This window comes from Lonchura striata, chromosome 3 (assembly GCF_050655825.1).
Source record: "Lonchura striata isolate lonStrDom1 chromosome 3, ASM5065582v1, whole genome shotgun sequence".
Lineage (NCBI taxonomy): Eukaryota > Metazoa > Chordata > Aves > Passeriformes > Estrildidae > Lonchura > Lonchura striata.
In genome coordinates, this window is record NC_140705.1 from 104,500,512 (window position 1) to 104,528,267 (window position 27,756).

At 36.8% G+C, this 27,756-nt stretch overlaps 1 protein-coding gene across 12 annotated transcripts in view; it reads right to left on the reverse strand.

The window, feature by feature from the left end:
• Positions 1-27,756, reverse strand: part of USH2A (usherin) — a 391,259-nt gene that overhangs the window by 215,513 nt on the left and 147,990 nt on the right. For all 12 annotated transcript variants that reach the window (XR_014954513.1, XM_085577109.1, XM_085577108.1 and 9 more), the window contains 8 exons: positions 24,310-24,436; positions 23,823-23,924; positions 22,356-22,544; positions 21,719-21,849; positions 15,509-15,782; positions 12,399-12,602; positions 12,193-12,273; positions 9,608-9,793 (listed from right to left, as the gene is read on the reverse strand). Coding sequence is in view for 11 of the 12 variants with exons in the window: in XM_085577109.1 (XP_085433235.1) it covers positions 9,608-9,793; positions 12,193-12,273; positions 12,399-12,602; positions 15,509-15,782; positions 21,719-21,849; positions 22,356-22,544; positions 23,823-23,924; positions 24,310-24,436 (1,294 nt within the window). In the remaining variant the exon portion in view is untranslated. The remainder of the gene's footprint in view (positions 1-9,607; positions 9,794-12,192; positions 12,274-12,398; positions 12,603-15,508; positions 15,783-21,718; positions 21,850-22,355; positions 22,545-23,822; positions 23,925-24,309; positions 24,437-27,756) is intronic.

A 27,756-nucleotide genomic window follows, 5' to 3' on the forward strand; every position in this document is an offset into this window, starting at 1 on the left:
TCATTTGCAAGAAGTTTCTTTTCAACATTCTTGTATGGCCCCCCTTCAGGCATTATTGTGCCTGTAAAGTATTGGAAGCTACTAAATTCTGCATCACAGAAATTCCATTAGTCAAAACACCATCTTTTTTACACAAGACAGTATTTCCACTTATTTCCAGATCATAGAGGGTTAAACCCAGGAAAATGTAAAAGGTGCTTTGGGAATTACCTCCACAAATAAATACAAGCAGGAACCAAATCCTCTAACTGTGACATTTGCAAGCTCCTGGCCAAGAGGAGCATAGCATTGTATATACCTCTGAGGTGCTTTAGGAAGGAATTTAGTTTGATTTGTCCATTTAGCACTTGTAGCATTTGTTTCTTATGGAGCAGTGAATTAATGCTCCTTGCATTTCCTCATGGAAGACATCCTGTACAGTTACCAATGGCTTCAGGCACTGAGAACTGCAGAATATCAGACACATCCAAAATTATGCCAGGATGTGTAGAAGGTTTGGACTGGACTACTTTGTTTACTTTTGACAAAGTAGGGAGGTTTTATATGAAGCACCTGTAGCACAACAGACTTCCCACTGCATAGGTATGTTTCTGAGAGGCTGAGAGAATTTGCATGAATGAAAAGCAAACAAATAAACCCTTTTGCTACAGGAGGTTTTTGTTTAAAAATTCATTGAGCAAAGGCATCAACTTAAAAAATATTTTTTCATTTCTTATTTAATGTTTTTCACGTGTACTCTTGCACTATTTCTTTTTCACCAAAGAAACAGATGTGCATAGGTGGGCAATAGAAAGTGCACAGATTTTATTTACATTCTTCAGCAAACTACTTTTTTCTCAGCTGCCATCCTATCTGTTTGGCCAGCATCCACTGTAATCTGTTCTCCTTCATTATGTTAATCTGTGGGCGGAAAGATTTCTGTCATCTTCAAATCGCTTGTACAGCAATGGTAAACACCTTGGCCTGTCTGTAATTGGACAGGTGTCTGCATTGGTGTCACCCAGCTTTTAATTCAATTAAAGAACTGGCTGCTCTGCTCTCATTACCCACTCATTTCCCCTGCACTTTCAGTCAGTCAGTGAAATTTACACTCAGCACCTGACTATGCTGAAATACAAAGTCAGCAGTCCCACAGCAAAGATCATCACTGATACATGTGAATTAATAAAGAACAGCAAAATAAATTTTGCAGTAAAAAATAGCCTATGATCCAATGAAGTTGGGTGACAGCTTTAAAAAAACTTTCCCTAACTCCTCAATTATCACACTCTCAGACTGGCATCTCTTGTCTATACGCAATAATTGCTGATCTGATAAGAGTCCATAAGCTTTCCAAGATGCTAACAAAGCAAAATTTGGCCACACTTGCATATATTCTATTAATGCTAGCAGGAGAGAGGTGGATAAATTGTCACTTTGATCAGGAGATAGGATTAGAGACATCATCAATATTCAAGAAGCGGGTCAGCCTCACACATTTGGGATATAGGTCCCACGCATTCAGTCTGCCACTACAGATCAGCTGAATCCACCTAGACTCAAAATTTACATCATAGACTACATTCAAAGCCTTAAAATCCACATGGGGAAGTGGAGATGCTAAATCATTTTAACACACCACTCCTATCTGCCCAAAGAACCTTTGAAAATAAATTAAAGTTCTAACACAGACATTTTGACACAGTGACCCCATGAAACTGAATAATGTCATTTGTTAAATATGAATGTAAAGTTAACAGTCTAAAAGAGTGATCTGGAAACACACCTAGAACATTAAGCCCACTTTATATGCAAAACTTGTATTTAAGTGTCTATACTTTTATTTAAATTGTCTTTAATTATTTGCAATATCGAAAGTCAAGGTTTAGAGTCGTGCAAGAGAGAATACGCTAGGCTCATTCTAGCAGGGAAGGGATAACAACATGGATATGGGCAATAGCAAAGGGGTCAACAATGAATTTATGGTAAAATGGCTGTGTGGACTAGTCAGACATAGTTACATATTTATGTCCACTCCATTCAATGTTCTAATGCATACAGTATACAAGAATATTCCATATCCAGCTTTTTTGCCTTCACTTCTCCATAAGGTGGACTTGTTCAGTACCTCTCAAAGTGAGTTCTCATACATTTAGACAACACAGCCATATTCCACAGCATTCTGGCAGATTTTGAGTAGAAAACTAACTTCTCATTAAAAAAAAAAAAAAAAATTACCACTACGGTATGAGGGCTAATATTCTGTTTTAATATTCAGAAAAACTGAGTGTATTATTTTGCCAAAGAGACTTTTCTTTATCAGATTTTTTCACTGTTTCCTCCCTAACATGCTATTTCATGAGGACCTATTTTGAAATACACCTACTACAACTGAAACAACACTTGACTTTTAGATTTACCTTCATTCTTGTCTAAGCTTTTAGAATAAAAATTACCAAATCTCTCCTCCCCAAATCCAGATTATTTAGATAACTTGAATGCCCGAGGTCATACAACATCTGTCCAACAAAGTCACTTGTGTGTCATTGCCACAGTACACTTAATCACAGTCCACTGATCAGAAAAGGAAGTCCTCAAGTGACTTTGCTTTTGACAGATTGCAGCAAAAACTGTTTAAGTACATGTGTCTTCCACATATGAATTTCTGAACCAAAAGCCTGTACAAATCAATCTGTCACATACATCTGCATTTTTAAAGCCTCTTCTAAGTAAGTATACTATGAGTCATAAAATGAAGAGTTACTGAATACAAGGGCACCCATTCCAACTCTTTGGCTTATAAGAACAAACAAAAGTTTTACTTTAGTTACTGCATTTAGGTGTCTTGAAAGACCCTTTTCCGCCCAACAGCAATACTTCAGAAAAAACCATATACAAGCTCCAGTGTCTTTGAAGATGCAATTCCATTTGCAGTGGCTCAAGGAAACCTGTTACATTCCCCATAGCACAGGGAACTCTCCAGCTGGTTCAGTTTGCAGAAAACCTTAACTGAACTGTGCAATTTTGCATCAAGAGTTAAAGAACCACAGAGAGTACTGGTTTTGTAATATCTATCACTGTTTAACCTTTGATCATTCCAAATAACTTCATAATTGCTTATTTTCTGCAGTATGATTAAGTTTGTAAAGAGACAAAGAAATACTGTTTCCTTTTTTCCAGATTTTTTAATGTCTATAAAAACATAATAATCCTTCTAGCCTGAAAAATACTATGAAATTAACTTCTTTTTATTACTAAAAATATGGTTATGTATCTAAGAGTTGTAATTTTGATAAAATGCTCAGATTTATTTAATCGCACAATTTACATTTTGTAGGAATAAATTTATACAACAGCATTGGACTGTAAACAAGATTCATTTAGGTCTAAACTCAATCAAGTTTGAATCTTAATACTGTAGAATATTAATATAATTTGGTTTAAAATTCATATATTGAAAAATATGCCAGTAGTCTGCTAAAGCCAGCTAAATGAAAGGAGAAGGGAGCCTACATTCTGCCACTCTGACTTAGAGTCACTAGGAGCTCAAGCACCACCTGACAACTCACAGAAACTTAATGGGCACAGACAGGTCTATCAGCTACCCTGTGTTGCAGTAGCTACTCCAGCCAAACATTCTTATATACATATGAAGTTTTACAATGTTAGAAATTTGGCTCAGCTTGGAGCAGGGATCTGGGAGTCCTCCTAGTGCTCTGGCCCTATATACATTTATCTTAGTTGGCTTACAATAATCCATTTCTAAATAATTTTTAAAATCTCATTAACCGCAGTATATGAATGCTTTGAGTGTAAAATATTTGTGCAAACCAAGAGTTTTCAAGTTATTTCAAGGGCATGACAATATTGTCCAAGCAATTCACCAACAGCTTCACGCAGCAACCTCCCCATTGGTGGGAAAGTGCTCATTTCATCCCACACAGATGAAATAAGCCTGAGAGAAACAGCATTTTCTAATATCCATCTCAGACAGTGATCACCAAATCCTGTCAGAGGGAGCGGTCAGGGTGCAGAGGCCGGTCCCAAAGCCACAGGATGCTTAGGCAGGAGCTCTCCCTGAGAGGGACAATCTCTCAGCTGACAGCACTTGCCAGAGCATGGGCACTTGCCAGGCTGGCAGCGAGCTTCCCCCACTGCTATGGCTCCATTGCCCAGCCCTGGCTGATTCTCTTCTTCCTCTTCTTCTTCCCTGGCAGTCTCCTCTTCTAAGAGACTTTCCAGCTAGAGAGCTTTCAAAACCACAGCACAGCTCAGACATTTTGATTAACCATATTAAATCATTAAATTAACTTTTCCTGAGATACTCATCTGCTGAGCATAAAAGACTAAAAGGTGAAAAGTAATTACAAACACATGTCACAGGAAGGAGGGAATGGCAGCTGTCAACAACAATTTTCTCATTACCACGTGTGCAGCCACAACATCAGCCCTCGGCTATTGCAGCAATGAGAGAGGTGGGATGAGCTGCAAAATCATACAGATTTGAAAAAGAAATCTTTAAGAGGAATAAATACCAATTTTGTGTGAATTCTTTTGCAGCATATTTTCTTTCGTTATTATTTGTAGGTGTCATTAGAGCACACAGTTTAGAGGCTCCTGAATCCTACAGTGAGAGAAATCTGAATTCTAAAATGGGGATTCTGCACATGCTTGACAAAAGAAGCATCAGAGAATTGTGATCAGTGGCACAAAACACAGAGGCAAGACAGCTGGGGTGTATCCCAGGATTCTGGGATACTGTTCAACACTTTTATCAATGACTTTGATGATGGGGGATGTGTGCAGCCTCAGCAAGTCTGGACAAAAAGGGCCACTAAGATGGTAAAAAGACTGGAGGAGATCTCTTCTGAGAGAGAGTGAGAGAGCTGGGACTGATCATCTCAGGAAAGACAAGGCTCAGGGTGATCTATCAAAATGTATAAATACATTATGGGAGAGAACAAAGCAGCACCCAGCTATTCTAAGTAGTGCCCAGTGACAAGACAAGAGTCAATGGACACAAATTGAAATGCACAAATCACAGGATCAGAGAATATCCTGAGTTTCAAAGGACCCACAGGGATCATGGGTCATGATGATCTTAGAGGTCTTTTCCAACCTAAATGATTCTGTGATCAGTGAGTCCAGCTCCTGCCTCTGCAGAGGACAACCCTAAGAATAATACCATGTGTCCAAGAGCCCAAATGCTTCTTGAACTCTGGCAGGTTTGGTTTTGTGACCACTTCCCTGGGGAGAAAATTAAAATCCAACTGAACACAGGAAATCACTTTTTACTGTGAGGGTGACCAAACCTGGAACAGGCTTCTCATAGAGAAGTATCTCCATTAATGGAGATATTTAAAACTCAACTGGATGTAGTTCTGGGAAACCTGCTCCAGTCAACCTGGGCTGGGGGACTGGACTAGATAATCCTTCAAACCCAGATGACTCTGTGATCTTCTGGATTCCAAAGGAAAGTAGAAGCAAAACCTGATCACAGACCACACCAAAATGGTGTGTTCTAAAGCTTCTTCCATTTTTTAAAATACTGATTCTAAATTTTATTCCAAATTTTGGTGTCAGCCTGTGGGATGCACTGGAATGCAGAAGAAAGCAATCGAGGCTTTAGGAAAAAAATTCTTACATGCAATGCCTCTGTACTTCCTTTATTACTCTGCATAAATGTTATTACATGCTTCTCTGAAGGCAAGATGGGCAAGCATGTTACTTTTCAAATCCCAAAAACTTATACTCCAACTTTATACTCTCATCCTAGAATACAGATAGTGAACACTATGTTGAAATATATCACCTTACCCAATAAACTCCTGGTTCAACAGTCAGAACCTCATTTAAAGGATTTAAATCTGATGCATATTCCTTTCTTGGATGAAACTGAAAAAAACAGTTTGACATTTTGGAAGATTACAAGGGTCAGATTTTGAAGGATTTTGCTTTCTGAGGAGTCAGAAATAGGCCCCTGAGACTGCGGGATTATGGTCATTTAAAGACCTATTTTAATATTTAGCTCAGCTTTTCTTCTTCTTGACAAGGGTACAAGAGGTTCTTCTGAATGTGACACACACAGTACAGCCTACTGAGAAATGGGTAATGCTCTTAACTTTTTGCTACTGTTCTCCAGTTATGACTCAGGACCCTACTCTAATTGTTCAAAAGAATTTACAGTGTAAGTATAAACTGAAACACAACAGATAGGCCTAAAAAGCTTCAAGGAAAAAAATAAGAAGAAGGGTTGTCAGTGCCCTCAGATACATTTCAAGCAGCAGATAAGCAGTGGCTAGGCTTGACAGGGAATTAAAATTTCAAGGAGGGCATGGAAAAATACCATTGTTTCTTCATCAGTGCTCTCACAGAGAGCTGCGGTACCTTTCTGCTGTTGCATTAGCAAGCCTGGCTGTTTGGGTTACTGCAGCATTTTCTCATGGAATGCAACAAAAAATTTCTAAAGAAATGCCCCTGAAATTAGGGAGAAAACAAGCAAAATTTTTCATTCACAGCAAACTGAAAAGAAAAGTAAGCAAAGACAGCACCTTCTGTAGGGTTCTATGTTTATGTTAATTTTTGATTTATCAGGGAAAGATACACCTTCTCCTGGGAGTCTCATATTTGTGGGTAACTAGTTCTCAATATCCCCTTACTTGCTCACCTGTGTAGGCCTCACTAAATCAATAGGACTGAAGTAAAATTACTTTGGATCAGTGATTTAATTTACACTTGTCTCAGCTCTGACCTCACCATGAGGATATGAATTATATATTTCATACAATGCTAAAACTTGAAAATAGATAATTAAACTATTGGGCTGGAGTTATAAATAACAAGAGGAAGCACATCTTGAACACACAAAACTGAATTGGAACAATTACTCCTACAGCAGTTACAGAAACAATAAATATATTGAAAAATAAAGATAATTCTACTATAGACCATTAAGCAGGGTGGTCCTGATGCAGCTTTCAGCTGAAATACTCCACAACCAACCAGCTGAATTTGTACTAACAGAAAGACTCATTCTATGCTTAACACATTTCTTACACTTTCTTCCTGAGCATCTAGAGAATCACAGAATATTCTGAGTTGGAAGAGACCCAAAAGACTCATGGAGTCCAGCTCTTAGATGAATGGCCTGTAGAGAGACTTATCCCAAAACATTGGCTGGAGCATTAACACCATGCTCCAACCAACTGAGCTCTTCTCAGGGTCATATTCTGACATGGTCACATAGATCAGTATTTGAATACAAACATTCTTAATGTTTTTCGGGTCATATGAGTGGCCTGTGTGCTGCTGTGGAAAACAAAGACAACAGCATGCTGGAGTTCATCAACAAGGACATCTCCAGCAGAGACAAAGAAGTCATTATTCCCCTTTACTCAGTGGTTGTCAGAGTATACCTAGAACACTGTGTACGATTTTGGTCCCTGCTGTGCAAAAAAGAAGTGAACAGGCTGGAGAGAGTCCAGAGAAGGGTGACAAAAATGATCAGAGGATTGGGTAGCCTGTCAAAGAAGGAAAGACTGAGAAAATTTGGTTTGTTCAGCCTTGAGAAAAGAAGGATCAGTAGAGATCTTATCACCATGTTCCAGTATTTAAAGGGTGACTACAAGGAAGATGGAAAGACCCTTTTTGCAACAAGTCACATGGAAAAGACAGAGGTAACAGGCACAAGTTACTCCTGGGGAGAATCCAACTGGACACAAGACAAAAAATTTCACAATGAGCACAATCAACCACTGTAATAATTCCCAAGAAGTGGTGGATTCCCCAGCTCTGGATTCTTTAAGATTCAGCTGGAAAGGGTGCTGGGCCATCTTGTCTAGACTGTGCTTTTGCCAAGAAAGATTGGATCAGATGATCCTTGATCTCCCTTCCAACATGCTACCTATGATTCTATAATTTTTAAATTTTATTTATTTGACAGCTCTCTAAAACTCCCTGATGGAAGGTTGTTGTGAGGTCAGGGATGGTCTCTTCTTCTGTGCCTACAGTGAGAGAACAAGAGGAGATTACCTCAAACTGAGACAAAGGAAATTCAGATTAGATATTAGAAACAAGTTTCATTGTTTGGGTGGACAGGCATTGGAATGGTCTGCCCAGGGAGGTGGTGGAATCACCATTCCTGGAGGTGTTCAAGGGATGTCTGGATCTGGTGATAGGTGATGTGGTTTAGGGGTTACAGTGGTGTTGTTGGGTTGATGATATGTCTCTTTCAACCTTGATGATTTTATCTGCTGTAGTAGGCTAAAGAACCAGGATCCATTTACTCTCTTCATTTAATGTAAAGGTATGTTGCTTCTTCTACCTCCTGTAAACTGCAGGCAGATAACCTCTTACCTGTCCAGCCTGCTGCAGGCATTTTCATAATCCTGGCAGACAGTGATGGCACAATGCCAAACAAGTTAAACAACATTTTGGTTCCGACCATCAACTGTGAGTAAACCACCTAATCTAAGTGTCTTGGTCTTTATTTTCTACCAGTATAATCTGCATTGTCTTGTACCATAGACAAAGAATATTGCAACAACAAGGTCATTAAAGAAAGCACAGTAAGGGTAGAAAGCCCATGCAGTTCTGGTAAATTCACTTCTCACAAATAGTTAAGATATTTCAAACCAGAGAAAATAAAATATGTGCTATTTTTCCCTTGGTAATGTATACATAGGTTATAGCAGAGAAAAAACATGAACCATATATACTTAGTGAAAAACTACTTCCTGGGCTTCAGGAAATAATACACTACCTGAGGGTTAACACACTTTCCAAAACTGTTGTACTGCCCAAATCTGAGCCGAATCAAAACACCAGCTTAGAGCATTGAGTCATTACCACCTTTTGAATTGTTATGAATTACAGAATTGATGAGGAAATCATAAAAATGAATCTATTGGTCTGCACTATTACCCCATTTAGTCATCACATAACATAATCCAGCTTCTTGTCTGTAGTGTGCTTCCTTCCCAGGGAACTTTGTAGCAGCCAGAAAAGGCAGTTTGCTCACAGAGAGCAAAAAGACAGATCCATGCTATCCTGGCAGGAAGAAATGTCCCAAAATTTTCTCTATAACATTCTCACCCCATATACCCAAAGCCATGAATTTCTTAATTCTATAATAACCTACCTCCACACCCCAGTAGCATCAACCACAGCATCTGATTAACACAAATGTATGCTAATTCCCACTGAAATCAGTTAGGTTTATATGATCAAAATTAGGCAGCTATATCAAGTGCTTTCATACATCAGGTCAACCAGTATCATAGGGGACCCACACAATAATTTAGTGGAACTGGATGGAACAATAGGAAAAGGGGTTAGAAAAAATCATATATACTAAGCAAATATAAGCAAACAAAAAAAGCATTTCTCCCCCAGATCATAAGTAGTTTGGAAACTGCTTTTCAGTATTAGTGCTGTATCTTAATTTCTATTGTTCTTTGAAATCAGTACATCGCTACAGGGATGCTGACAGAAATAATTACCTTTCCGACGTTATCTATGCTGTGCATACACAAAAACAGACAAGTAGTATTTTATAGACCAACAAAAGGAGGGATAAGCATCCTGTGTTATTAGATATGCCTAAAAGATGGTACTTAACAACATTTACCTGTGAGCATACCAGCGTCAGCAAGCTCAGCACTGGTGATGGGTACAGTGGGACCATCCGCTTCATATGCTTTCAAAATGTACTTCTCAATTACACCTATGACCCCAGCTGGTTTGTCCCAGGTGACCTCAATGCTGTAACCATTTATACTGTGAGCTCTTGAGGGAGTTGGCACTTTTTGTGGAACTGTAGAAGGATAAAATAGAAAATAGAGAAAATGGCAGTTCTAAGGAGACTATTGCCCCTATTCTTCACTTTTAATGGCTGCAGTAAATCAGACTCAACCATTAGCATAAATACAATTTATTAGAGTTGTAACTTTTCAGCATTGATTTAATATGACTGCACATCTTGAGCTATTCAGTTTAAGCTATATTTCAAAACCATCAAAACTCCATCTACATAACATTCTTTCTTGTCTTGTTGCAATTTTCCAAAAACATTTCATGTATCAAGCATATTTAAGCATCACTCACAAAGAGAGGAGGTGGATTGTATGTAGCTAACAAGCACAGGCATTATAATAACACAATAGAATGAAGCAAGGCAGTACTGCAACAGAGTAGAGTTTGATATTTATCAGTTTGGTATCTAAGCCACAGAATGCCACAACTATGAAATGTTACTAAAAAATCTCCATTCTCTTTTATAGAAGTCCTTAAAAAAATTAAATCTCTTCCATTTATTTTCCACATGCATATTTTATTTCCACAACACCGTGCACCCTTCTTGGGGCAAAGAGATTTTTAAGGCCTTTTTGAAAAATCCTTTGCTTCTGATCATTCCATATTACAAAAGAAGAAAAAAAAAGAAAAAGGAAAATAGAAATATTTTAAAGAACTGGAAAACCAAGATCATAAATGCACAGAGTTGCTAATAAAACGAAATAATTCAATTTCCTATAACCTTTAACTATTTCTTGGATATTACTATGCCAAGAAAAGGTCTGGTCAGTAACAGCTTCATCACAGATGACTGCACAAGGGATGCAGAGGAAAGACCCAAGGAACCCTATGGCAGGATGATGGATGATGAGTTTGCTGTAGATGCATGTGGACTCCCTCGCCCTGCTGATGATCACTTGCTTTTCTCACCATCAAATAGCCTATTTTTTGGTAATTTTACTATTTAGCTTAATTAAATATGAATACACCCTTGTTTTTTATAAGAAGGGTACCAGCATGGAAAGTACAAAAATACCTGGAAGTTGTGATTCTTCTGTAAAGCATGTGATACTCTGAAAAGGCTCCTATTACTACAGCAATATATTGATTTCATTAGTTATGAAGTGTATCACAGGGCGAGGTAAGGTACTGTACAGCAGATGGTCTTTCCATAAGGGATATAACAAAACCAACTCAAAAATAATTAAATAGTGCAATTATTGTCCAACCCGAGGGAACTTGGACTGCTCAGTGCTGTGGTCAGCTTGCAAACATAAATTTGTGGCAAACCTTACAGTTGTCAGATGGTTGACATGAAAATATGCACACATTTTGTCCCTCCTGGGTGGTACACAAAGTATAGGTTTTATAAGAATGCATCTGCAAGTCCAATATTTATGCATGTATCACATAATTTTTTAAGGTGATACATTGGATGAGACATCTAAAGAATGCTCTGCTCTGATGGAATGCAATTGGGCTTTAATTTCAAGAAGAGGGAAAGTTAGTTAAGCAAAATACACAGAACTGTAAATCTTCAAAATCTTAAATAAATCTCTTCAAATAAAGTTTGCAAAAGCACTGGCCAGAAAGTTTTTTAACTTTTCTTCATAAGACATATGAAAAATGTGATGCTTAATGTATCATCTTCCTACCCTGAAACCTTCTCCACAAGCCATGTGCTTCTGTTCTAGTAAATACTGCCACATTTTCACACACAATCTATGGACTACTTGTTAAAAGAACACTCATTCAGCAGCACTGAATAGCACACCCACGTGCAGGTCATTTAAAAAACCAATTTTCACAAGACCATCTTGTCCCTAGCAAATACATGGCCTCTTCCTTTTCCACAGCTTGTACCTGCTCTCCAGTACCACCCTTCTCCACATCTGATTTTGTAGCACTAAGTTTTATGTAGGAAAATATAAATTTACTTACTCCAGTCTACTCATGTAATGTGATGTTAGATGTGCACATATGAACACAAATAAATGGTTGCTCTCACTCATTTAACACAGTTCAATCCTTTAGTGTCCTTAATTACATAATCTAATAAATATTTGGAAAATACTTTGAGTTATGAGAAGAAAATAGAAGAAAATATTTGCCTGAGCACTTAACAACTGATGACTGTAATCTGGTACCTGTTTAAAGCATTAAGCAGTTTCATCCTCTCAGAAACATAATGCAAGGTTCACTAATCAAAATTGTTTTGGTTGGATTATCTCTATAGAATCACAGAGTGAGTCAGGTTGGAAGGGATCACAGTGGGTCATCTTGTCCAACCTCCCCACTCAAGCAGGGTCATTCTAGAGCACAGGGCATGGGATTGTGTCCAGGCAGTTCTTGAACACCTTCAACCTGACAGCAAATATCTTATGAAAAATAAAAACTAGTAAACCTTAAAATTTTATTTACCTGATTCTCTTGTTCGAGCGAGGGTCCATGCACTAGATACCGATCCTCCTTCATTTAAGGCAACCACCCTATAGAGGTATTCTTCAAAGGACATCAGAAAGGACAGAGGAGGTAAAATATTAAAAAAAAAAATACTGAACACAGTAATACATTAGTAAAGAATGGAATGAAAATGATGTATTTTGTTTAAGAAACCAAAGCACTACCTGTAAACGGTTGTAGAGCACTCTCATAAACACTCTGCTCTTTTCCTCGGTACACAAGGATGGAGTCATTTCCCCTGCAGTTAACAGCACTGTCAGTTGATAGGCATCCATCCAGATTGACTCTGACAGCACTGCTGGACACAGATGCCAAGTTAACGACAGCACCTCGTGTAAATTTAACATCCTTCATGCAACCACCGAAACCTAGCAAACAGTAAGGGATTAGTACCACATAAAGAGCTTCAGCCATTAAGAAACACTTCTGTTCCTTTCAATTCTATATTTTCAACATAAAAGACTGTAATGTGAAAATGCTGACTTCCAACATGACATTCTGTCTCCACTTGCAAGACACTAAGCTGGTAAATTCCTGCCTTACTCATCTACACTTTCACTGTTAGCAATTCCATCCCACAAGGAAATACCTTTCCATTTTCTCTTTCATCACTTCTCACTTTGAAATTATTACCATAAAAGTGATTCTTTGACTTTTAAAATCAGCTTTCTGCTGCTTGCTACTATTTTGTTAGATATACATACTTCCTCAAACTGAAAAGAATATCTAGATTAAAATTACAATTAACTTCAGGAGATCAGATCAGTTTTGTCTAACAGGGACATAACTCATGCACTGTCTATAAACATACTCCAGAAACATAACCCCAAACTACTCGTTTATGATAAGAAATTTAAGAAGCTTCGTTTTACATTTATTTCTTTATATCCATATATTTCTCTGCATGTGTGACATTCCTATCGAAATTTATATTAAATCAGTTACTTGCACTTATAATTACAAAATTCCAGATTAAGTTGTTAAAACTTTCATATGTACTAAAAATTAATAAATTGATATAAAATGTGTCTCAAATCTGAGTAATGCTTAATACAAAACCAAAGTAAAGAGTAACCAAACTGAAGACTTCAATTCATTTAAGAATTAACTTTGTGAATTAAAAATCCACCTCTCACAGATTGAGGCTTCTCTTTAGCTTTGTGAAAGCTAAAGTATTTCTATCTGATTTATATCTTACATACTTTTATTGCCTTTATTACCAGAAGATCACAGATCAGAGTAGTATTATTTGTCCCTAGACACCTAAACTGAGAATCTCACGTCCATACACAGTTCATCCAAAAAGGGGTACTGAGGATGGACACCCATTTTGAATCATTCTCTAAAACACCTTCTCTCTCCACAACACATGGAATTTGGCTAAACTGCTCCATGAAATGAATACATCCTTATTTTATCTCAACTCCTAGTCCAGTGACTAGCTCAGTTTCTTAGGCTGTGACAGAAGAATTAGTCCCAGTCTGCCCAGGCATCCTAATCATATGATAAAATGAAGTTGTTTGATTTGCAGTGAGATGCATTCTCTACAATCTATTTAATACATCATTTTTAGTATCTTTTTAGCTACATTTATCACTATTTGAAGATTTCTCAATGACACCAGCCAAGCAATCCTGTCTATTCTCAAGTAGCTGCAGAATAAGTAAAGATAGTACAAATTTTCACAAATATTCCTGCCAGGAAGCTTCCTTTTGAACCTCCCAGGAGGGCATGCAATGAGTCGTGCAAAGGTTTACAGACTCCAGCTAAAATGTCTTAAAGCTGTTACTTGCATAGAGATGAATCAGGAGGAGAATAATATTTATCACTTATTTGCTGTGGGCAAAACAACATTCCTTTATTGAAAAATTATCTATCACACAGGCACAGATTGAGAAAACCTTTTCTAAATATTTATTAAATTGAAAGATCTCTACATTCTATTATCTTACCACTACATCATTTTAGTCCTAAACAAAAGTATATTTTAAGCTGTAATATCTAATCTTGCTCACCTGAACCTACATTTTAGGAGCACATAAGATAATATTTATCTTCAGACACTCTAAATATAAATTCACAGCCACCATCTTATTTTGTGGTGCACTGAGGAGGTTTGCTGGGAAAGAAATATTTATTGATGTGCCTTGATATGCACTTCAGACATTCACTTTATATGTAATTTTGTCCTAGATTCTCTGTTCACAGATCTCTTTGCTGCAGGAGTTGCAAATGCATCCACTCACAAGGCTACACCATCTGCTACGAGGCAACACTGACCGGGTATGACTAGCCAGACCTTTTGGGCCATAAATATTATGCACACAGAACCTGAAGGAAGATTATATTATATGTGATACCTAGAGCTGGAAGAATACTTAAAAAAATATTCTTGAACTATTCCGAAGCCGTGAAATCAAAAGGCTCCAATACAGCTCACTTGAATGTGCACATTCAGTGTACACATTCATGCTTTCAAAGCCACTTACTGGAATCCCCACTAATAACTTACTGACTGATACACATTTGTCCACATTAGCTGAAAAATACCCCATGACTGATGAACAGTTTCATAAGTCATGAAAATACACCGAAACAGAGCCAGTTTAGCAGACACTTTTCAACTAAGCTGCCTACAGTAGATCTTTTTGTGAAGGCCATGAGTATCTGCATGCAATTAATGCTTCCCTCTTTTCCCTAAAAATTTGACCTGTTCCAGAATAGAAGGGTCACAGTGACATATAGCCAAATACATGATTGTCTTCCTTCCTTCTGATAATGAGGAAAACATCATGGCAATTGGATAAGAATCAGTATTGCCCAAAAAAGACTAAGAAACTCTTAGCTGCTTTTCCATGGGACTGCATCCAGGCATCCAGGTTCATTACAGTGATTTAAGCTATGTTTACTGTCTCCCACTGGTTTTGTATTCCAGATCTGACAGTCGCACAAGCAGATCAAGTAAAACAGGTTTCTCTGAACTGCTGTTCTTGGATGAAGATCTGGTTGGGCATCTCACTCTACCATTTCCTAGGCTCCAGGTCCTCTCTTATCAGTCAGACTGCCTCAGGTATCACTGGAAGAATTTTTATAGCATTACAAAAAGATCAGGTATAAGTAAAGCTAGATGGGTAGGGATAACTGGTAGAATCATAATGGGTGGGAGGAAAAATTCATGTTACACATCCATGAATTTAGAATATCAGCAGCAGAATGTCGACCTGGGGCATGACACCAGTTTTCAAAAACGTATGTTCTTCTGGTGTCATCTTACCTTGTTCTAACCCCAGTTCTCTATAAAAACCCTGAATCTCAGGTGGGATTCCTCCTACGTAGACAGGTGAGTTTACTTGCAGCTGCTGAACTCGCGGTTCGAGCGCCTGCTCTCTCAGCTCATTCATAGTGGCGGAAATCACAGAGCCCTCCTTGCACACGGTGACTTCATTCCACTTTCCATCACAGTAAGACAGTCCCAACCAGAGGTCCACTTGGGTAAAGACAATGCCAGTTCTTAAGAATATGTTTAATATTCCACTTTTCAGCTCAATCTATACATTTTCAAACAGAAAAAAAAATATTTTGAAGGAGAGATCAAATACACAACAATGAGAGAAAGTTATTTTAAAAAACAGGATTAAGGGAGTTATGAATAAGATCAATAAAATTATTTTTTTTTATTTTCAGGTTAATGCTGTTTACATACAACATGCTAAATACATTGTATCAGTTATCCAGAATGTAGGAAAATTAAATTTGATTTTTTTTGACAACTGACTTTGGTACTAATGTATCTAAAAAGAAAAGACAATGAACATGACTGTTTTGCTTTTTTTTTGAGAATAAGAAAACAGTACTTTATCTATCGATTCATTTTTCAGAGGAATGTAGCAAGATAATAAGGAAATGAAATGTCAGACCTGATTAAGGTCTTTTTAATTGGTTGGTGAACTCAATTTCAAATTTTTCCAGCATACATTGATTCTCACATTCATACATTTCATCCTTGTTCTTCTAAATCTTGTAAGAAAATAATTGGTTTTGTATATGCTTTTTGAGACTAATGTGCCAATTCTCTAATAGAATACATTTTACTTAAATTTTTCACTGCAGAAGTTTCCAAATGTTTTTACTGCAAGAGTCTTTATCCTAACTGACTCAAACACAAGTAGGCTGAGACTGTAAATTGGCACATATAGAACACTAAACACTTTGGGGATGAACTGGATTTTGAAAATATTTCACAAAAAGACATTTATGTCTTTATGTAAAAACCTTATTAAGTGAAATAAAAACTGCAGATTTAATATAAATTCTTATCTATATTATTGACAAACTGACATATTTAGTTTACTGAAAAAATTACTATTACAGTGTTTGTAATTGGATCATATTTCCTTAACAGGAAATACAGGAAACACCCCAACTGATGAAAGAACTCTGTGCTTGGATGCCATGGGGAATGTGGGTCCTATTCCTCACTGCACACTGACTTCTTGTTCCTGAGACAAAAGGATTTTCTTTATTTGTTTCTTTGGGACCACAACTTTTCCTATTTCCATAAGTTAGACCTATTTACAGCTAAGGACTCCACAATACAGGTGAAGGACTGATCATGGCACCAATGCAGATGAGAAAAGTTGGAAAAGGCTGCCATTGGACAAGTCCCTGCTTTTCTTCACTGGTGAGAATTAATATGGAGCACACTGTGCTGGTGTGAAGAAAGCATTCCAGAAGCATTAGCACAGCAGCAAGCCAGCAAACCTGCCAGACCTGGGAGCCAGAGAGAGGGCACAGTGTCTGACCCAGGGTCACTACTCAGCACAACCCTCCTCCAATTTACTCATCTTGGCGTAGTTTTAAAGCAGGCACTGAATGATGCTTGTGCTTTTTGTGTTGACCTGGACTGACATTTTGAATTCCTGAGTGCAGCTAAAGACAGGGGACTAGTGAGGGACCACTGCTCAGTTTCAACTCTTCTGCATGGCAGAAACAGAAAAAAAAAAAAAAACTAAGTCCTGCATAAATCTGAGCACAGGTACTGAGCACAGGTTTATAAAATCAACAGATAAATTGTTTGCTTTACACAGAATTCTAGAACCACTTTCAGAAAAGAATTTTTAATCATTATGATTTTTAATCTGTCCTTGGAAAATATATTATTACTTGGAACCAAAAATGAACAAAGATCATATTATTCTGACAGGTATCTCAATAGACACCTCTCAACAGAACCAGATCTTTGTATCACAGCCCTAAACCTAAGCAAGTTTCAGTTTAATTCTTAAAAGCATGCTTGCTTTTCAGAATTTGGGTTATAGAATTTCATTAATGCCTTTCTCTATTAACACAATTCTCATTTTCATCTACCTAAGCATGTAAGGTTGGAACTAGGAAAGCCAAAGCTTAGCCTGAATCTGGAAGATAAGAGCAGCAAGAAAGATTATTCCACAGTCCCACTAGCAGACTGTGGTATCTCTCTGAGACTGACAGAGGGACCAACTCTGATTAAAAATGTTATTAATGACCTGGGCAGTAGGATGGGGTATACTCCCAGTGAGCCTGCGGTTGGTAGCAAAGGGAGCTGCTGTTGGTATCCCAGACATATAAATCAGCTTTGAAGAACAGTACTGAGTGAGATGGATTACAAACTGAACACTGGCCACCAATGCACCCTTGAAATGATAAGGATGAACTTGCACTGGGACTAGGTTAGAAAAAAGGTGGGCAGGGGCTCCAAGGAGATGATTCCCTCCAGTGATCATGTGTAAGACCACATCCAGACTACTGTATCCAGTTGTGGATATGTCAGTAAATGAAAGACATTGCAGCACACCAGAGTGAATCCAGTGGAAGGACACCAGGCTGGGCAGTGGTTGGAGTACCTTGCATACAAGCTGAAAGGACAGGGTTTGTTCAGTCTGAGAGCAAGTGTGAAAAGAACTTAACTGTTCCTCTACCTTATGCAAGGATACAGAGAAGACAGGCCCAAGACTTTTCTCAGAGGCTCATTGTGAAAGGATGAGAGGCAAAAGACAAATTATAACAAGACACAGTAAGAGGTCAGGGCAGGTGTGTTTGGGTGTTTTTACTTTTTCATATAATGAGGATGATCAAAGATTGGAACAGGCTGTAGAATTTGGAAAGCTGTGGACTGTCCATCTGTAGAAAAATGCACACTACTCAAACAGAAAACACCCAGAGCAACCTTATCAAACGTAAGTTGGTCCTGCTTTTAGCAGAGATTTGGAATAAATTACTCCAAAAAGTCCCCTCAACTTAAATGATTTTGTGGTTCTGTATTGCACTTCTCTGCAGGAGCCAGCCCCTGCCTCACTCAATCTGCTTATAAACATGATTTTGAAGATGAAAGAAATATCCAGACATAGCTCTGAGAAACAAAACAGGTACAATAGGGGCTGCATTAGAGGCTGAATGCCACTTTGCTAAACCTGCCATACAAAACAGTCTCAACGAATGTAGAGCTAGAAGACTGATCATGGCTTTAGCTCCTTTGAATTGCAAAGTCTTCCTGAGATTCAGAAGTATCAGCAGAGACAAGCAATGGACTTCAAAAAACTTGTCAAGGACAGGCAGTCTTTGAGCCCTTTGAAAGAAAAAGTACACAGCACTTCTGCTGATATGCAGCCAACCATTCCAGTTAAAAATCTAGCCCAGTTCAGACCTGCCAGCCAGAGAGGAGAGGCCCAAACACAGATCCCTCAATAGCTTCCTCACAGTCAGTCACTTTAATGGAAAGGATTTGAGAATGTTTTCCTGACACCTTACAGAGAGAAATTACTGCTAACCAACAGTAATATCACCCTCACTCTCATGTACCAGTCACTTTGCTGAATTTCCAATTTGATTTGTCAAAATTTTACATCCCTCCTTAGCTCCATCACAGGTAACACTTTAATCTAACACACTTGTAATTTTACTTCATGCAGCTATTGAAAAGTGCAACTCTTTGGAAAAAGTTCTTGCATGACTTTTCTCTTAGTTGCAGCTTTGTAGAACCAAATCATCAGCTACAATGTCTCAGGAGCCAGCTACTGGTATTGCATAGAAGTCAGATAGTACTTTTGCTCCTGGTGAAGTGGTCAGCATCAAAAATCAATCATGCAAACTTTATCAGCAACACAAAATCTTTTCATCACATAAACTCATGAGGAATCACACGCCAGTGTGAGAGCTAGTGATTCATACTAGTGTAGCTGGTCACAGTTTGCTTGTAATTATTATGCCTGCATCCAAAGATAATCAGATTGACCTTGCTGGCTTGAGTTAATTCTCAGGGCATAGAAGTCATGGAAGAAGTGACCTTTATGCACAGCACCTTTCCAAGACATCATTTTGTTCTTGGGCAGAAGAGGAGAATCTTTGGCTGTTTGGTAGCAGTGCAGCTGTGTGTGTAGCTGCAGTCATTCCCAAACTATAAAGCTAATAAGAGAGCTGTGACCTATGCAAAGGGAAGGGTCAGGGAATACCTGGCACTCAGGCTAAGTGGTATAGCTCATAATCTGTTTTGCTGTGCAAGTGTCTCCTGACCAAAGCTCCTAACAAAGACATCGTAGCTCATGCGCAACAAGCTACACCCCTCATTTTCACTTTCTATTAACCTCTCCTTGTGAGATCAAGTGTACAGAGAAGCCTTCTGTCATCATTATCTATGAGCAAAACACAAAGCTGAGAGACTTGGAAAAGCATGCACATACTCATCCTCTCTAAAATTCCTCATCTTAAGGCTATGGAGACATTGAGATCATGATCAAAGTGAGATAAAAGAAATTTACCTCACTTAGGACAAATGCTAAGAAAATTATCCAATTTTCAGAACTAAAAATAGTATAAATATAAAACCACCAACAATCTGGAAGTTTGAAAAGAAAAGGAAATTATTTTGTCTAATTAACTTTGTGATTTTGACTCCACTTTGAATTTAGTAAGTCCCCTTCTTCCTATTTTCTCATATTTCTGGTAGTCTTACACAGAGTAAAAGAGAGAACAAGACTCACCTACTACCAGAACCTCTAGAAAAACCCTGTGAATACTCTTCACATAAATAGTGCTCCTGTGCTGAGAATTACACACATACAGCAGTTTTTTACGTTGGGACAGTAGCATACATGTAACATCTTATGCTATTAGCTCATGATCTTGGTCATCACTTGAGGGCAAAAGTAAAGTAATAACTGTAATTAGCAAGATTTTCTATAGGAAGTCATGATAATTTTTTAACTAAGACTGCTTTAAAAAAGAAGAAGCAGTCAGGTCTAGCAGAATTCAAAACCCAGGAAAAAATTATCTGCTGAAAAATCCAGTAGTATAAAAAGTAAATATAGAGTAAGTTATAATTTACCTGAAAAGGAGAAAAATGTATTTATATGGTTTAGGTCAGAAGTTTAAAAGAGAAGGCCCATTAGACATAACGCCGCACAATAAAACAGGTTGTGACATGACAGCCATTAGCAAAACAGCTACATAATAAGAAATAAATAAATTAAATTCAATAAAAGTGCAGAAAGAGCAGATTGGGTCATAAAGAATAACAATGCTTTCAAAAATCTCTAAAAATAAATCATTGCTTCCTAGAACAACTGAAAAAATGTATTTTTTTCCATGCAATCCTCTGTAATATCTACTAGTAGGTACAAGTATACTTGATCCACTAAGCAGTGGTGACCACAGTCTAATTATTCTCAAAATCCTTGGGAAAGAAAATTATGAAAATCCAGAGTCATGAGCTGAGAAAAGAATTTGAAAAACTAAACCATTAAAACTAAAACATTGCAACTTAAAACTTAAACAACATACTGGAAAGAAGCACAAATAATTCTGAGCATAAACAGTCTTATTTAACAGACACCAAAAAGGAAGTTCATAGGTACTACTTCACAAATTTGCCTAATACAGCATTTGTGAAACTCCCTCTACACTTCAGGGAAAATGGTGACAGAAATTAGATGGAATTAAGCTGGAACTAATTTCTGTCTATCGGTTCCAAGTCAAAAGAGAAAAAAAAAAAAAGGAGAATAAAATAAACATACACCTTAAAGAGAAAGTTTTATTAGGAGACCAGACAGTTTCCATCACAGCCTTTTTGATTTACAATTTAATTAATTTTGTTTTACTATGAGAACTGGGAAAATAGGCAAACCCTACACTTTCCTAGAAATGAACTGAAAGCTTTTAATACATGTATTTTATTCTCTTTTCTGATCACTTCTAATCCAGTTAAGACAATAATTCTGTTTTTCATACATAGATGCCTTTCTTATTTATGACATAAGTAACAATAGTAACTTAACACATAGCATCTGTTCAAGTTTTTTTGCTCCATTATAATGTGCTGTGCAAAGCATTTCAAAACTGTAAGACATGAAAATAACTTATGGTTTGAAATTTCTTTCAGTGCTAGTTTTGTTTTTGTGGAGAAAACTTACAGGTCATGTCTGAATAGAATTAATTGTATTTTTGAACTTACTGCAAGGTAATCTGGGCCATCTTTATTGTAAACAAATAAAAGCAACCCATTCAGTTGATCTGTTCTGAATTTGAATGAGATCTCAAATTCCAGTCCACCACTGAAAACACCTGAGTGAAGCTCCAGGAACCCTTGAAAGAAGGTGAATGCACACATAAGTTAATCGAATAAGTAAACTGGTTCAAGAAATCAAAAGTAAAAATCTAGGTGCTACTTTATACTCTGACATGAAGAACTCAAACTTCAAAATTATAGTTCACAACTTTATCATTCGGCTTTGAGGACAGTTATCAATAATATACTGCAAGAAACCAAACCAGTAAAATACCCTAAAATTTTTTACCTATTTTTTTGTTTTGTTTTGGGTTTTTTTTTTGATAAGCATCTTTTACGTCCCTACAAAAGTGAAAATTCACCTTTCAGGCACACATCCAACCTGCATATAGTTACAGAAGCACTATCTATAATTCCTCTTCCATGCAGCAACCTTCTGTCAACCAAGAGACACAATTTTAAACAGAAATAATCCTATATAGCTGAAGCTGCCTTGAAAAGCAGATCACTGCAACACATTTGACACAACCACCTTCTCTGTCTCAAGAACATATTTGGATACAGCAATAGCACAGCAAACTACCTCTGCCAAGAAAATGTGCTCCTTTTGAGAGTCCAATGGGGCAACCTTCCCAAACATGGTAGACATTGTTTCGTTCTTCAGCATTCTCCCAATTCAAAGATTCCCAGTTCTCATAGGGAGTATGCACTTTTTTCAAAAATATGTCACTGAGACAGCCCACAAATCCTTTCTGGACTATCCTCTTCATACCTGTGAAAAGGAAAATAATTTTTTTAGTCAAACACCTGCAACTAAACACAGGAATTAATTTTTATGTTTTCTACATGCTGTCTCTATCATGTACATCCATGTGTGCACAGAAAACCAGCCACCAATCTGTTCATAAAGTGGGCCTAATCACTAAAGCACCTACTGTTACATAGCTGAAAAATATTAAACTTTTTGAGCTTTTTGCATACAGGTACTTTCAAATCAACAGCATAAATTTACTCTGTGAAGATCAAAAAAGTTTTCTATAAACAAAACAGTAATTCTGAAGAAAGGCACAAATATGCTGAGTAGGAAGCAATAGTGTTGCAACAGTTGAGGCAGAGAAATACATGTTTAGAAGCTTCATCAGGAAGTATTTCTTTCCCTTTTTGTATAAAAGGAAAAACCAAAATCAATGACACATAGCTGCTACCCCTTCTTTATTACAGCGGGCAAAAATTTGAATCTGTTTTTATAGGTATTTTTCTCTCAAATGGTATTTATATTCAGTCTAATTTTGAATATATAGCTAGAGTTTTTGAAAGAGGCATTCTGGATTACTTTGTGAACCAATGCTTTAGAAGAACAGATGCATGTATTTCTGGTTTTAGTGCAGTGAAATAAAGAAGGAAAGAGGAAGTTGAACTCTAGTGCACCCCATATCAAGTCAACTAGATTTCATGTCAGAGGCGGACACACAAACTTAATAAAGAATTTGGATTTCAGATTAATAAGAAAAAAACAAAATTCTGGATATGAAGTCACTGAGAGCAGTTGACTGCATATGTGATATAGACAGTCATCTTGGTCATCATCAGTTTACACACTGGGCATATATACTAACTTAATGTATGAAAACTTATGTTTATTGATTCTTTGAGAAGTCAGATATGATCCAGCTCCTCACAAATTCTGTATCTGTAAAATACAGGTATATTCATACATCTCTGAGCTCAGTGCAACAACTTCTGAAGAATACAAACTCACACTAAAAAAGGCCAGCATGTTGTATCCCTCCATCAAACTGGGATGCATAACCATGTGCTTAAGCTAATGCAAACCATTTACATTGGTATTTTGGAATGAATTTGTGAAACTGTATGTAAAACACACCCATAAGTTTCACACTCATACCAGTTCTGTGTACAAAATCTATTAAAATGTACACAGACCTCATGAGCTGTTTTAATGCTGATGAAATCAGCTATATAGACATTTTGGTCTACCCCAAAAGATAAAATTTTAGAAACTGTACTTAGACTTGTTTATCATACATACCTTCATCCTTTCTTACAATAGTATAACCCTGTGGAAGTCCTCCAACAAAAACTCCTGTGTTCTCTCCAATAATGGTACTGCCACTAGTTGCTAAGGAAGAACCTGAACAAAATAATATATTATTCACATATTCAATGCTTTCAACAGATTTTCAACTCAATAACAAAATATGGGTATTTTATAAAGAGGCTAATAATGTGACACAATAGTTTAAGACTTTCCTAATACATATCCAGGAAATATTTACAGCTCTATTTTATAACAGGAGATTAACACAATTACAGATTCACAAGCACAGAGAGAGACTTGGTATACAATTATCAAAGATTCACAGTGGAGACATCCCTCAGATGAACAGACAAACCAGTAAGGATAAAACAGTCAGAAAACTAAGTGATTTTTTTTCTGTATGGGTGAACAGAGGTAGTGAAAAAGCAAGTGAGCAATACCCTTAGTAATACCAAAGTTATTTAAATTAATTTATTACCTGTGTACTGCCCATCCACTGTGATGTTTCCCAGAGCTTGAATTCTTGTAGCAATAACTTGATGCCAACTGTTATCATTATACACTTTTCCACCATCATTAGTTGGAGTGACTGCTACTGCAGATCCCTTTTTAGTAACAGAAGAATTTGATTTAGAATATTTTGAAGGTAATGTTTAGAATATCTTACTCTTTTATGACAATCTATAGCATATAACATCTAAAAATAAAGACAACAGTCCTATGTTTAACTTCCTTTGGACTGCTGAATGATGTTTAGGCCTTATTTAACCTTCTAAATTTAACCACTAAATTTAACCTTTTCAAATAATAAATGAAGGATCATGCACCCAGTTACATGTCTATTAAAAATAGAAAATTCTGTGTAGTTTCCTTGATAAAGACAAGGATGAGGCACAAATTATTGAGGGTCACATCACTCAAATTTTTTACTTTTTATCCTTTTTTCTTATTATGTCTCTATTTAACTACTTCAAGGATTGCTGTGGCTATGAAGTTTGATGGCCATGGTTCAATGTGCCATCCATGGAGAGCAGCTGCATCTCAGGATTGTTAATTGCAGCACCTGTCCACATGAAGGGATCCAAAAAAGGGGTGCATGTGTAGCACGGCAGATGCATGTTCTGTCCATGTTAACCTGGTACCAAAAGGACTAAAATTTCTAGATGAGAAAGTATCATACATTTATGGGCGTAAAAGGTCATACCAAGAGATTCAGGAAAACAAAACAAAGAAAAAACACCCTCAAAACAAAACCTCAAACAGAAAAAAAACAACCAAATAAGCAAGCCAAACTAAACAAGAAAAACCCTAAAAGTTAATTATTGAGGTTGCTTTTATGATACAAGGGATGCTTGTAAAAAGGTATTTAAATTTAAGGGGAATTTTTACCTGATTTTAATAAAACAAAGATACTACATGAAGGGGTAAATTTAAGGACATCTATTACATATACAGAGAAATCTTTTCTGAATTGCTAAGTAAGAGGAATTTAATAGATGCAGTTACCAACTAAATCTCAAGAATGCAAAGAACCAAACAAAATATCATAACATAAATTAATATAATGACATAATAAAACCAAAATTAATACAGTTCAAGAATTTTCTTGATATTTATATCCAATTAATCATCTAACTGTAATTAATAATTCCTATGATTGCCTCAGGACTTTATATCATTCTTAAACTATCTGGGAACTCAACATTATTCTGCTGAATTCATAACAGAGAGTTGTTCTATAGAGCAGGCAACTACTGATAGAAAAATGTTTTTTTTGTATAGGTTTCTTTATATATTATAGCACTTTATATATGTTTATTTATATATTATAGCACTTTATATACACTGTGCTATAATCTCAACCACTGCAGTTACTTTATGGCTTAAAAAACCAATTTCCAAAAGTACATAAATGAAAAATTTGGTTTCTTGTAATTTGGGAGTCCAGCTTGTAACTTTGCAGCAGCAAGCCAGACAGTTTAGCAATTTTTTTCTAGATCTTTCATTATTATTTTTGGTACAAGAATCCTAGAATTACGCACATGGAGAAATGCTGTTGATAGAAACAACCACCTATTTTGATTAATACTAAAATCCTCTTATTAAAATTTTGTATTCTGCCTTTAGTAATATTCATCCATTAGAAATTGCATTTTGGCACATAGACTTATGAACCCAGAATACATTTTACATTTGGCATTGGGGACTGTTACTGTGTATCCTACACATCAAAATATATATGTGATGTGCACATATGTACTCAGTTAAAGAAAAATTTATTTCCTGTGAATATTTACAACATGTTTCCAGCTCCATTCAGCCAACGTCCTGGTACTGAGAGGTTTGGAGCAATCCTCTGCCCCATAATAAGAATACAAAGCTATATATCCTTACATACTAATGGCACTTTTTCATATACAATTTTTTATTGTCTTCTCTCCTATTTCAACATTTTAATATTTTACAAACACACACATTTCATTATCGTAGTTTAATAATTAAAACCAGAACTGGTGTCATGCCCAATTAATGTGCCCTGGTAGCATGCCCATTAGTTTTTCCATTAGTGAATTCAACAATACTAATGGGATTACTAGCATGGGATGCTAATTGGGCGTGACATAAGAAACTGGCTTACTTCTTAGCATACCCTTGCTAATGATGAAATTAATGAGCATTTTATTAAATGCTGTCTCATCAAAGTGTACTTAGTTAGCGTTAAAATTGTTACAAACGATGCTGCATTTTAAAGATCAGGTGCCTGAATAAGTGGTTCTTCATATTATGTTTGGCAACAGTCTAGAGCATTAACAGTTTTATACATCAGAAACCACATTTCTTTGTAACCTATTCAATCTGGGACCACACAAGCGTATGTGCTAGCCTGTGCTTAATTTTTGGGGGAAGGAAGGCAGAAGACAAAAAAAAGTGTTCAAGGTTCAGCATGTGCTGCACTGGAGAGGCCTCTTTACACTTTTTCCAGAACTACCGGAGTCACTCTGGGATCACGTTCAAGCAGCCTATTGCAAAATGGCTTGTCATGAATTTTGGAAATCACATACTTTGAAATCTGGATTATTTTGCTATGCCATACAATAAGTCTTAATATTTGGTTCCTGTCAGTAATAACTGAGTAAATAAAAATTATTCTGTCATGTTGATGTTTACATTGAAAATACAGAGAAACATCACAAATATTAATCTTCAGAGATACTGTCTCAGGTGCCAAAGTTTGAATGCAACAGTTTTCCCAGTCAAGTTCTTTTAATGCTTACTCCTACTACGAAGAAGGTGAACAAGTACTGAAGTTTTGCCAGTGCCAAGGAGGAAGATCTAGCTGGGACACGTAGCCAGGTATTGTCCATCTTCCTTCCTTTTATTTTGTGGAATAACAACCTCACCCTCAGACTGTGCCTAATATTTTGGCCTCTCCATGACAAGAATAACAAACAAGGCAACATACACAAAGAAAGTATCTGGTGCTCCTCCTTTTTGCTGTAAAATTTAGTAAATCATCTAAAATGGAAGAGCTGGATACAATTCCCTCCATTCTGTGAGAAGAATCTCAGTCTATCCTCAGATTTTCCTAATCACTTAGGAAAAAAGGTGCTTCATGTTGGGTTTATAATTCCACTGTAACTGATTTCACTTGGTATAAAATATTCAGTGCTTCCCTGGAAAAAAAGAAATTACCTGTAGCCACTGCAAGATAACCATAAACTTAGCTGGAGCTGATTGTGTAATTAAGGTGTAGATGTAAAGATGTCATGATAAGAAAAAAATCTACAGACAACTAAAGGTTTACAGACACTGAGTTTGGAGGAAGGTCTATGTAAAAATTTGACTGTTCCAAAAAGACTAAGGAAGACATCTGTTTGCAAAAAAACCTCATGCTTCCTGGACCATGAGTAGAAACCCACAAAGA